A 12489-nucleotide genomic window follows, 5' to 3' on the forward strand; every position below is an offset into this window, starting at 1 on the left:
TTCTATAGCGGAACAAATGAGTGACCATTCGTGAATTCTATATGGTAAGTTGTTTCGCTTTCTAGGTGGCAATATCCGCAGTGGGCACGGGTTCTAGAAAAAGCATATTGCTAGATGGCTGGATGCGCGCACCAGCTTCGAACGGTAGATGTTAGTCTAGCTAAAGGCAAAAGGGTGTTTTCGATAAGGATATTTGACAAAAATGGTTGTGATGTGCTGATCGTCTGCTTTGCCAACATTCAGTTGGAACTACATACGCTGGCTGAGTCATTTTTGACCCCTTTTACCTGTTGTGAGAATGGCGGATCTTGTGTACCTTAGTGAAAGGGCGTGTAGCTGGAGGACGAACATTCGAATGATTGCGAGCATCGTATTTGTTTATGGTAAGTATGTTTTTCGGTGTCTAATTAACCAACTAACTAACTATAATCGATTAAGTTCAACTGATATCCATAATTACTACGGAATATCTTGCGGTTACCTAATAATCATGCCTCCCGTCATGTCTTAGTCGGCCCCCGACTACTGAATACTGATTGAGCCGATTAGCTTTTTTTTGTCGTGTACTGTTTTCCTTGTTTGCTGCGGCAGTTAGTTGTCAAACTGTAATACTATAAAGTTCTCCAGCACTGATTGGGGGAACTTGGTGGGGATGAACTTTTCAACTTTACAAACCGAGCGATCATTGTTATAAGGTCCCTAGTTGTAGACGACCGTAAGTTGATCGGGTGTCATTCAAGTTAAATAGGGATTTTAGAGGAAAGGGTACTTTTTAGTGGCCAAAATCAGTTGTTGGCTTCGGTTTGTTCCTCGAAAGTGAGATTGCTGTTTGAATAAGAAGATGAGACAATGTTTCGCATTGTCCACCCGGTCATTTCTGGTCTGAAAGCGCCAGTAGGTCGACGGCGACCTATATATGATCAATGGGAAAACTATGTTACGTAAACTGGTGTGCCTAGATCATCGTGCATGGCAAACCGTACTCAAGTTTTGTTCTGGAGAAGTTCGACGTTATAGATATAATTAGTCGCTGGCCTTTACACAGATCAAATAAAATGTGTTTGAATATAGAATAGACACGAGACAAAGCCTGATGACACCTTTGGAAAAAAACGAGACGGAAGAGAATCACCTTAAGATGTTCGTAGTAACATTGGTTAGAGAAAAACTCAGCGACAAGTACCCGTCATAGCGCAGTGGGTGCCGTGTTAGGGATAAATGGTGGCCTAGGTATAAATCTAGCGTGGCGCTGTCAAGAGCCGACCGACGATTTCGATCATGCGTGTCCTATTGTTACTTCCTGGCTTTTTTTTTTTGAGATGTGAGCAAATATTTTATGAGAAAAACCGAAAAGAATTTGCCCGATATTTTCTGTTATTTCTCTCAAATTTCAAAGTTAGTACTACTTAGAGGATGATTCCCCAAATGTCGTCTATTTGTGAATAGCTTCCCAATAATAATTCTATACTATATATAAAAAGTACAATTAAAGTTTGTTTTGTAATTCAGAACGTAATAAACAAAATGTAGCTTGTTAAGTGGACCGTAACCGTCTCTAGCAAATCAATCACTTGGGAATGAACAATTGGTTTATGTACCTGTAGAATAAAGAAGAAAGCGAATCTCTTCAGAAAGGAAGCCCACCATTATTATACACATATTACATAATAATATAACGATTAAAGATGTATATTTAGCAAAGCAAGATATTGTCACGAAGGATCATGTCAGAGATGTGTGTACTTCCTTAAATTGTCTAATTCGCCAACCTGCAATGCATCGTGGATAGGTGGGAACTGCTTGTACACGTTTAAAATCCAACTATAGCCGGTCCTAACTACAACCCGTTAAATAAAAAAGGGTTTACACTTGAGTGACTGATGATGGCAGTACTCGAACGAACTACAGCCATCTCAAAGCAGATATTGCAAATGCCACTCATGGCTTCCACATCAGGATCTGCCAAATGTTTACCGTTAGCTGTCGACTTGGTATATTCGAACGTCATTTCGGCTTCCCGTGCATGAAACGCCTATGGAAGCCGCCGTAATTCCACAATGGACCTATGGTGAATTATTCGGAACGATATCTAGCATTGCAGGTGACGCGGTAAGGTGTCGGCTAAGCAATATTGCCCCCGGGTTAGTGAACATCTTTGCAGTACTACAAAGTACTACGACAACTTACGGCAACACTGATCTTACACTTTATATATATATATATATATATATATATATATATATATATATATATACGTATATATACACGATTAAAAAAATAATAATTTGGTCATAATTTGATTTAAATACGCCCCACAAACGAATCTGTTCACTGAACCTTGGGATATGCGAGGTAGCGTGGAAGGGCTTCGTTCTGTGCTGGAAGAGTGCTACCGGTCTAAAATAGTGCATCACGCCAATACAGATCGTAAAACTTAGTGTTTAATTGGCTTGTTAAATGTATCTAATGCCTAGTTGTCTACGCATGAATTTCGATACGCGGGTGGTTTGTCTCAGTTGCGGCCGGCTAAACCGTCAGCTTCGTTCGCGCGGTTCCATGTAGCCTAAATTAAGGCTAGTACAAGGAAAAAATGCAGTGATAGTGATCCTAGCTTTTGTTTTGTTATTTAAATATAGGGATTCTTGTAGTCGAAAGTTGCAGGTATTATTCATTTTTTTTTTATCCACGTAATCACGAAGCTCGTACGCAGTCGGCCTTGCTTTGAGTGTGGTGCTGCATGATCTCTGCGTGTATTGGCCGAGCTACTGCGGCTTTCTGGTATACGTTAAACATACAACAATCACGGACACACGCTAATCTAGGCTCGTTTAGAGCACCAGCAGCTGGAACTCTTCCAGTATTGAGCTGCTGCTTCCGCCATGCAGACTCGCTCATTCCAGATTCACTCGCCACCTCTCTAATGGAAAGGCTTTTATCAACGACACCAGTAGATGATTCCTGCTGGGCGATCTCAGGATGCACTCGGTCCCCTATAAGTCATTATCGGCCATACGCGCCAATGGTAGCCATAGCCGCTGGCAGCTGATTACTACAGCACGTTCTACAAAATGAGGTAAAACGTACGATCTAGCTAGTGTTTCCATAGACAAACGCGATAATACGGACCAAACTGGACTGCTTTAAATCCTCATCCGACGCATACGGTTTACAGCTGATCGACATAACGCAGTATTCAGACCATTATGAGTTTGATCATTTTACACGCATAAGAATATACAAATCATTCGTTTGCCTAGTTTCGAGTATACGCTATGAACATATATAGTTGTTACGATCTCTTCGGCTGTGTTGTTGAGCTGATTGGCCGGCTGAAAACACCAAGCGTATCGGTGGGGGTGCAGAAAATGAGATACTCGAACCTCTAACCGATGACATGTCCTGATTAATTCGTTGATCAGATGGACACGGTATTCGAGCCATATAACAAGGTGACTCGTTTACTAAAGATATAATTTAGTTCTGATCTAGGAAAACGCAATCAATCTTCGAAATGTGGCATATTTAGCCCAAAAATATAATACGTTACTTCTGGATTACCATGACATCAGCCCTCAGGCTCCTTTGTTTGAAACTTTATTTGCTGGTTCTAACTGATTTTTTCCCGGCTTGATAATTACACAGCTCTATTTCAATAGGTGTTTTTTTGATGGCAGCGTCTATAGTACAGAGTATGGACTTGCGCTCGATTTCAGAAGGCTTTAAAGAAACCCTACGAAATAGCGAGAGCCTAAGACAGATTCACGTGGTAAGTTTCGCTTACGTAGCGATTATAATTGTTTTAGTTCGTAGCTAATAAAAGACATAGATAACAAAGTTCCTGAACATTCTAAACGAAGGAAAAAGATGGCTTAGTAAGTTTCAGTCACAGTAATGTGTAAAATGGAATGAAATCGTACTATTATAAGTGTTAAGCCTGACTATTACTTGACTTGAAATACTTTGCCCAGTTGTTCCGCCATGCTGAACGAACGCCCACTGCGCTATATCCGACGGACCCGAACAAACCTTCAGAGTTCACGGAGGGCCTCGGCAGAATCACAATCGTAAGTCAATCGTTTTCAACTTGCTCTTCGCAGACCTCAGCATCCTGCGAAACACTCATTGTCACTCCGTTGTAAAAGCTTAGCGCCGATAGGTAATCTCTTAAGTGACCTCCAGGTGTTTTACTATGTTTCCTGCAAGTGTTATGGTCTTATTCCGAAACCATATTCACACTGCGGCCATTAGTTTTCACACATAGAATAGATCCACATGCATCAAACGGTACGTTTTGGAGTGCCGAGTCTTCATTCGTACGTAAAAGCTTCATGCATGTCATAAGTGCGTCTGTAATAATTGTTGCGCTGTTTGCCTGAAGTCGCTAAAACAATCATAACAACAATAATAATAACAATAAAAAGAGGAGAAGTCACAAAAACAATGTTTGCTCGGTCTGTGGCATCATTCGATTCCACGAGCAGATACTTTGCTTGTAAATCAGACAAGGGCAATGAATACAATATATGCCTTGCTCTTTTCTAAATCCGTTAATTTAATTGTTTCCATAAGAGGGAGCTAGAAACGTTGAACAAGGTTGATTACTGCTATTATTTTTAAATGAAATCAAAAGATTTAATTCAATCTATATAAACTGTCGGATGATGGCGGTAACTGTATTGATGTTGTGATACGAGGTCGGAACCCATAGAGATCTTCTTAATACTGGTTCTGAGATTATCTCGAATGGACTATGTGAGTGTCTAATGTGTTAATACCACTTGACGATCCAAGTCAAGGTCGGAAACATCTACTATACGATAGGTACTAGTATTTACGCTAATGTCATGAAATTAGTATTGTTTCATATGGCCCTGCGGTGTGTGGTGAGGCAGCAATGACTGAGTTATGCGTTTTCAATGTTTTACCTCTGTTTGTTGATTGTGTAATCTGTTGTGCGTGTAATCTGGGTTGATTGTAAAAGTTATGCGGTCATCTTTGATGCCGCAACATAATACGGAAAATGCAAAGGGACACTTAACTCATCTATGGAATGAGCCCAAAAGCTCGCTTTTTGTTGAGCTCTCGCTTGATTTTACGTCGATAGAAGATATATTAGATAGGTCGAGATAGGGCATAAATATCGAGATATTTCTACTAAAGAGTGAAAGAACAAGCTGCCAATCAATCGAAATGAAGGATTTTAAATTTACTGACCTAGCTTACGTAGCAGAGCTATATAAATCAGTTATGAGCTCTCACTTTTCTGATAAGGTAGAAGCGCTAATGTTCAATGGCAAATTGTCGCAGTCGAAAATCGTTGACATCTACCAAATGGTAGCATGCCACATACGTCCCTTAACATTTCGTATGAGAGCATGCCGTGAAACACAGGCTGTGCCGTATTCACTTTGAAGTTGTGATGTTTTGGGTAACACCGTCGATGCCCGTTAGTGAGAAGCTTCACAGATTCATATCCTCAGATATCTTGCTCTTCACTCCATCGGTGAATGAGCATGAAGGCAACATCCCGCACCTCAATGCTGTCTTCGATGGTTGTTGTTTTGCATTTTGCACCTTCGACTTCTCTTTCTTTTTTTAGTGTTCACTTTTGGGATATCTACGAGTGAAATTTTAGTAAGTCAGAAGTAGCGGCATATCCTTGGGAGCCATTCTGATCTGCCGACCTCCTTTTTCTTCCGCCCACAGCCACCCCCTGGATCTGTTTCACTTCTGAACACTCAGCTCAAAAAATTCAAGTCTTTCTATATGCGTCCACTTCGATAAGCGTGTACCAAGCTGTTTCTCATGCTGCCTTCGACATCGGAGCGGCGGGCTAGAGTTCTTGTCAATGGAGCGAGGGGACAGGTGTGACGCTTGCTCCCCGGAGACAACGTCCGGGAAAACTGTCTCCGTTCAAATATATTCAAGCCCTAACGTCCAAATGGAAAATTGGGATGCTTTTCCTTTTGCTTTATTCAAATCCCCTTTAGACAAACGATGGGAATCGACTGCTGTTTACGGCAAAAGTGAGGGGATACCTACTCTTGTCAGTGCGACATGTAACACACGAAAAATGTATGGGGTAAGATTGACAAATAACCTTACGGGAACGAAAAGCAGCTGGTTCTTATAAAGATGGCGAAGTATACTTGTATACTAATTAATGAAATGACAGATTTGTTGGCAAGTAGCAACGAGACATTGACATTTTACTGTTTAGCGGTTTGCAAGGTACTTTTGTTGACACGGAATCTTCATTTCATCATAATGAAAGGAAGCTATGGATGAAAATCGGGAAAAGAGCTGACGGCGAATAGAAAACAGATAGAACAGGGCAGAAAAGCCATCCATTTGACGTCACTTTGTTCATAAAAATAACAAGATTAGACTATTTCTATGGTCAGCTGTCCGGGCTGAGCGTGTGTAAACTTCATGATGTAATGAAAACAATCCATATGCGTATAATACTTGTGAAAGTAATTTATATTATCTGAAATTTTGTTCACGAAAGGAGATTCTCCGCAGAACCCTGTTACGAAGACTCCACAAAGGAAATTTATGAAGTAACGAGGAGGTAGGCATTCATAGCCAAAGCACACAATTAGTTGTCTACCAAGAACACTTAAATCAGAATATCGGTAACGTTTCTATTTAAAAAATCGATATGGGAAACACGATATAGTATCATTACATCTATGCGTCGTTTCAGACCATAGAAATCTAACGGGTTTTAGACAATTTAGAAGTGGCTAAACGTGCACACCATAATACCCGTAAACTGTCTGATATCTCCTTACTCTGTCCTACCCTAGCGAACATTTTCCTCCGTGCGGCGTCGGTCTCTAACTAGGTCCTAATTTCTATTCGCTTTGTTACAGGAAGGCAAAAAGCATATGTATAGAATGGGTAATCAACTCCGCATACGATACAAAGACTTTTTGACTTTTGACACGAACGAAATTAAGGCCCGTAGTTCTGGAAGAGACCGCTGCATTGAATCGATGCAGACGATGGTCGCCGCTTTGTACGAGCCTAGGAACGATCAGAAGTTCGAGCCTCGCCTTGCATGGCAGCCTGTGCCGATTGCAAGCATGCCTGTCGACATTGACGGGGTACGGTCATATTTAGGTACACGTATGTATATGGTGTGCAGCTAAATCTTGGTTAAGCTGTACACCACATACAGAAGTAGATCATATTAAACCAATTAGTGTCGTTCTTTGGTTTATTAATTATTTATGCATATGTGCAATCACATTTCGATATTAATTATTAAATGGTTAAAGGTAAACAACAACCTTTTAGTGCAATAGTAGGAATGGTGCTTTTAAACTGCATGTACGTGCTTCAAGATAAGGCCGTACACTTTGTTCAGTAAAAGTCTGAAAGCATCTCCTTGACGAAAGATCCATCCTAGCTAGAATAACTAATAATGACAACCAGTTGCCCATTTCGCCCCGCTATTACTACGAAATTTTGGCTGAAGTGATGTTATTATTAGTATCACTATTGGTAATCAGGCTTTCACTACGAGTGCCTTACAACGTTTTAGGGGCACTTTCTGACAATTTATGAGCAGGGACACGCAGCGATATTTACCTATCAGTATACTATATATGATGTTTTATTTCTTTGTTCAATGTGTCACGCCGCAGATGCTATACGAAGATGCTACTTGCCAGAAGGACAACGAAGCCATTGAAGAGCTTCGTAGCACCGGCCAGGGCAAAGAGGTCATGGCAAAATATAAGGTTAGCACGCGAGATGCAAGCGAGAAAATGAATTTAACGCACGCATTCTACTATTCTACTCAAGTTGTCTATCTACATAAGTTGTATGCTATCCTATTGGGGAAACATAATAAGGAGTTTCTTATGAATTTGTTAGTGGATGAACTGGGTCAAGACAAGCATAGAGTGAAAAGTTATTTTCTATATATGTATATATATAACAATGTAGTATATGGGTATATCCATATTCGATAGGATCTTATGGAGAACTTGGAGAAGAACTCTGGTAAGAAGATGAACGATTGGGTTAGCGTGCGTGATCTTCTCGATACGCTCACTATTGAGAGCAACCTTGGGCTCAAGATTCCGAAGTGGGCGGATAGCGAAACGCTTAAACAGATGGAGGATTGCGCTAAATATGCTACCCTACTCAACTACCAGCAGGATCAGAGGATTCGTTTTCGAGCTGGTCTTCTCCTGAAGGATGTGGTGATGCACTTCGACGACGTCGTTAATAACTCGCCGAAACACAAGATTTACGCGTATGCATCGGTAAGTGATGGAGCTATATCGTTTGATTACATGGATCGATTTGTCTAATACGTATGGCGGGACCGTATTGTTTATAGAATTATGATCTATTCTTGGCATAAGCAGAAATCTGAAAGAGTTTCTATTCCACGTAAATGCAACTGATCGTCTTGTCCACCCTATTATGTCTTATACAAATGGGATGCAGTACACTAGTTCAGGTATTCTGTATTTGAAAAATGGTTTTGTATGCTGAGCGATTCGCGCCTGATAGGCAAAGGCTTCGCCTGTTTCAGGCTACATTTTGATGAATAAACGATCTTCCGAGTCACTTACAATGTAAAACCAGAACTCATCTATATTTCGTTTTACGAATTACCGACAACAACGTCGTCCAAATCAGCTGATTTTTTAATATCAAGCCATGCCTTAATGGTAGAACTAATAACTGGGAATTGAACAAATGTTTACTCTTTTTGCAGCACGATGTTCTGATCGCGGCTTACCTGAGCGCATTTGGTGTCTTCAATGGCCTCCATGTACCATCATCTACAGCTGTTATTATCGAGTTGCATGAGAGTACCCCTGGGCAATTTTACATCCAGATGTTCTTCCGTAACAACACACAAACTGGAGAACTACTGCCGCTCCTGGTGTCAGGTATGTTCTTTAAACTGTCATGGATAGGTTACACCTCCTGTTCCTTTTTTTTTGCTTAAAATTTCTTCACATAAACCTCATTTTCCTGAGGCAGGTCGTGACGTTTTGTCATGCGTTTTCATCGGCTTGGCCAATAGCTAAAGAATTGCTCTTCCTAATCTAATTTTTTTTTCTGTGAGCTGCGCCTTTTCTCGTGAATTTCAGCATAGCGATAGAGCCACTAATAACAATCACTTGTGATAAACCCTTGAAGGTTTACGTTTTTCTGTTGTACACGCTTGTCATTAATACAAACACCAGGTAGCGTAGCAAACATCAGCAACGGTCACGGTTTGGTACAGTGCATCTATAACCAATAGTAGTTAGGAATGGTTGTAATAGTGTAATAGTGCATAAAGCTATGAGTCAATTCATATAATACGACAGTGTAAATGGTCTTTCTTTCTTTGTAGGTTGCACGCTTGCAGGCTGTCAACTCCCTGTGTGGAAGAAAAAGATCGAACCTTTTATTCCCGAAGACTGGCGTAAGGAGTGCGGTGAAGTGCCATTTCCGGTCCCTCTGTATGACTCACACTAACTGATCATGTACAGACGCCATTTATAATGACTTTTGAGGAAGAAATGTTTAAGGAAATGGAAAGATCGTATTGATCTCCAGGTGCTGTTTTTATTTCTTTTTGGATGGTTAGAGTGATGCCAATAGAAGTTGGGTAGGCTGAAAAAGACTTACTAACCAACAGTCATAGTAGCGACGTTCAGCTTGTCGTAATCAATGGGCGGGTGCCGGAAACACTGGAAATAGACAGCTGACTGATCGTTTTATTAACTTTCGTAACGCAAAGATTGGTCCGCCGTAATCCAAGGGTAATATAATTGATAAATAAATTCATGTAACATCTCAAACCGTTACCCCATCGAATAAGTGAAGCTGACTAGCATCTCCTATTTTATGTTAAAGCATTTCATTTTAGTTTTAGGTCAGGGCGGAATATGAAGTAGCAGACATTTACGAAGATGACATGAAGCTTAGAAGACCGAGTATGCATTGAGTTGGTCCAAATTCAATGCAAATGTTATTCATCAGAGTTTTTTTTATCTAGAAATCATACTATGATCTTTTGCATGCGATATATAAAACGTCGCTATAAAGTGTCTTAGTTTACGGTTTCTGTAGTCCATAAATACGCGTACCCACCGCCATTCGTAGAGTTAGGATACGCCGTCCGAGACGAGAAGCTCTGTCACACCTCAATCAGCTAATGGAAACCTTTAACTGTATACAAGTTTTTTCTATTTTAGACTTGCCAATATCGCAAACTGCTATCATATTATTTCTATCAAAGAAGTGTTATCAGGAAAGCGACCAGGAGCATTTGTCTTAGACAGTCCATCAGCTCTCCCTAGATCACCCCGTATGTGGCCTGCGAATCTATGACTCGTGCAGTTGCCCAACAAACATCGTATTGAAAGTAGCAAATGTCATTGTGATTCGAATAGGCGCCCCGAGGGCAACGCAAAAGTGACGAGGCGCAAAGCGGTACCGAGAGAGACATAGGTCAATTTACAACTAAGCACTAAACAAATAAAAAGGCAACCAAAAACATACAATAAAAACCCCGACTTGTTTTGATATCGACACCGATTTCAAGCAGAACTTCGCTAATAAAGGATGCACACCTCATTCGTTTGCTGCTATTCCATTCCGTCGTGTGTTCTGTGAAAGGGTGACACGAATTCTGGAGGCAGTTCATGTTTACTCTGAAAGCTAACTGCTTTCACTAAGAGGTCAGGAGGGCAAACTCTTCAGCGAGCATTTGATGTTGAGCAGCGAGGTTGTATTGTTTAGGCCGTCTTCATAGTTTCTAGACTTCTTCAACTTCCTACAGCAAAGACATCCTACACAGCGTATTGTTTATGGGCCAAATATACTATCATTGGTGTTATTATTATTATCATTTTGAAATTGTCTAATGGATTATGAGTTGAAAAAGTGGCTATAAAGACAAATTTTCAGCCTTTTAGGGATAAATTTTGCTAGGTGCTTAAGCATCCAGCTTGGTTCAACCCTCCGTCTTTTTGGTCGGTCGCTATCGCTCAAATTATCCTTCTTTAGAGTAGAACTTCAATTACCTTATAATCTCAGGGATCTCTAGGCATTCCTATTTATATGTTTATCGCCTTCCACAAAAGAAAGAGCTATCCCGAAAAGCAAACTCAGCGAACGTACCCCATTTATCTCATTGCAACATCATTGTTAATCCCTGACAAATAGCAGGCCATTTGGTTTAATGCTCATTAACGGCGGGAATATCGTCTGAACGAAAAGAAATAGCTTCTTTGGCCCCCTTTTACCGGCTGCTGGGGGCTAGAGCGAACACTTAACTGATTCACTACACGAAACCAAAATAAATGTGCCATGTCATCATTAAGCAGCGTGCATAGCTACCATAATGGTTGAAACGATTCAAAAAATCCACATGCTTATATCTAGCATACATCATCGTATATTTCTTTCTATCTTATCATGAGCTTCTTAATTGTTACGCGTAAACCGCCGCGATTTATCCGCATTGCTATTCCTCTGTACCAAATTGTTCTTACGACTTACCATGGGGGCAAAACTTGCTACCTTACCAAATGCTGCACCCCATTGAGAAGCAACGGCGGTCTGCCCACAGCTGGTCCAGCCGAACTATCCCGAAAATGTGGCCCATTTGTGTAGTCATTTGCGGTGTAATTTGGCGGAAATTCGAGTGTTTCGACTCGACTAGCAAAGCTATTCACCTTTATGTTCTACTACGACTATTGTTGCTTCTACACGATGTTCTCCATTTGTTCCGCAACTGCTACATCCGTTTATGTGTTTTATGAGCACGTTGAGGATACCGGCATGTTGCTATGCCTTTTCGTCATTTGCCCCTATACGGGGCTCAGATCAGACTTTGCCTTTCGTTGAGAATCGCTCTCAAATGAGTTCCCCGCTTACATCCTGAAACTACTCCTAAATCGCCGTCTAGCTCATCGAACACCAAACAATAGCTTCATAGACGAGTATGCCCTATAGAACTATTTTGAAAGAGAGAAATAAGGACGACTAGCCGCCAATCTGACTGACTAAATTGCTGCCACCTCAACATAACCATCCACAATGAATCCGTAGAAGAAATGACCCCGTACTTCGTATAAAGAATTCTCCCAATAAATGAGACAACTGACGCCGGTCGACAAACATGCGGACGACGAAGAGCTTTTTCTTTGTGCGTTTTCGATAATTCACTGTCTGTCATGAAGTATGGACATCTGGGACAGGTAGAGAAGACATTTCATAGCTACATGACAGGAAAACATCACAAGACTCTACCAGGAAAATAGTAGCGGGCTGTCTGACTGGTAATGTATATGGGAATTGCCATCGCCCCATGTACTACGACCATAATCGTATAGGTAATGGGTCACGTCTGCAGTACGGGAGGATAGGTTGTTGAAAGATGCTGTTCAGTGGCTAACTCAGCAGAAAAACTGAATAAGAGGTTATCTATCGATTAGGATACGTCCACTGGCGAAAAAT

General features: G+C 40.9%; 1 protein-coding gene across 6 annotated transcripts; it reads left to right on the forward strand.

The window, feature by feature from the left end:
• Window positions 1-146: 146 nt before the first annotated feature.
• On the forward strand, window positions 147-10621 carry LOC111245480 (testicular acid phosphatase homolog). 6 transcript variants are annotated; one of them, XM_022793878.2, is made up of 8 exons: window positions 147-383; window positions 3714-3766; window positions 3969-4064; window positions 6879-7112; window positions 7656-7751; window positions 7986-8282; window positions 8744-8921; window positions 9374-10621. In XM_022793878.2, the coding sequence occupies exons 1-8, from the start codon at window positions 299-301 to the stop codon at window positions 9496-9498; spliced, it is 1164 nt and encodes a 387-aa protein (XP_022649613.1). In that variant the 5' UTR covers window positions 147-298; the 3' UTR covers window positions 9499-10621. The 6 variants fall into 6 exon arrangements, with proteins under 6 accessions (XP_022649613.1, XP_022649611.1, XP_022649620.1 ...); XM_022793876.2 differs by having other exon boundaries at window positions 151-383; window positions 3657-3766; XM_022793881.2 differs by having other exon boundaries at window positions 264-383; window positions 3643-3766.
• The last annotated feature ends 1868 nt before the right edge of the window (window positions 10622-12489 follow it).

The sequence above is a fragment of the Varroa destructor genome, unplaced genomic scaffold (assembly GCF_002443255.2).
Source record: "Varroa destructor unplaced genomic scaffold, Vdes_3.0 BEIS01000002.1, whole genome shotgun sequence".
Classification (NCBI taxonomy): domain Eukaryota; kingdom Metazoa; phylum Arthropoda; class Arachnida; order Mesostigmata; family Varroidae; genus Varroa; species Varroa destructor.

Coding starts and splice junctions, on each gene's coding strand:
- LOC111245480 (XM_022793876.2), top strand. CDS start 299: ATGGCGGATCTTGTGTACCTTAGTGAAAGGGCGTGTAGCTGGAGGACG. Junction 384..3,656: donor GAGCATCGTATTTGTTTATG/GTAAGTATGTTT, acceptor CTATTTCAATAG/GTGTTTTTTTGATGGCAGCG. Junction 3,767..3,968: donor GCCTAAGACAGATTCACGTG/GTAAGTTTCGCT, acceptor TACTTTGCCCAG/TTGTTCCGCCATGCTGAACG.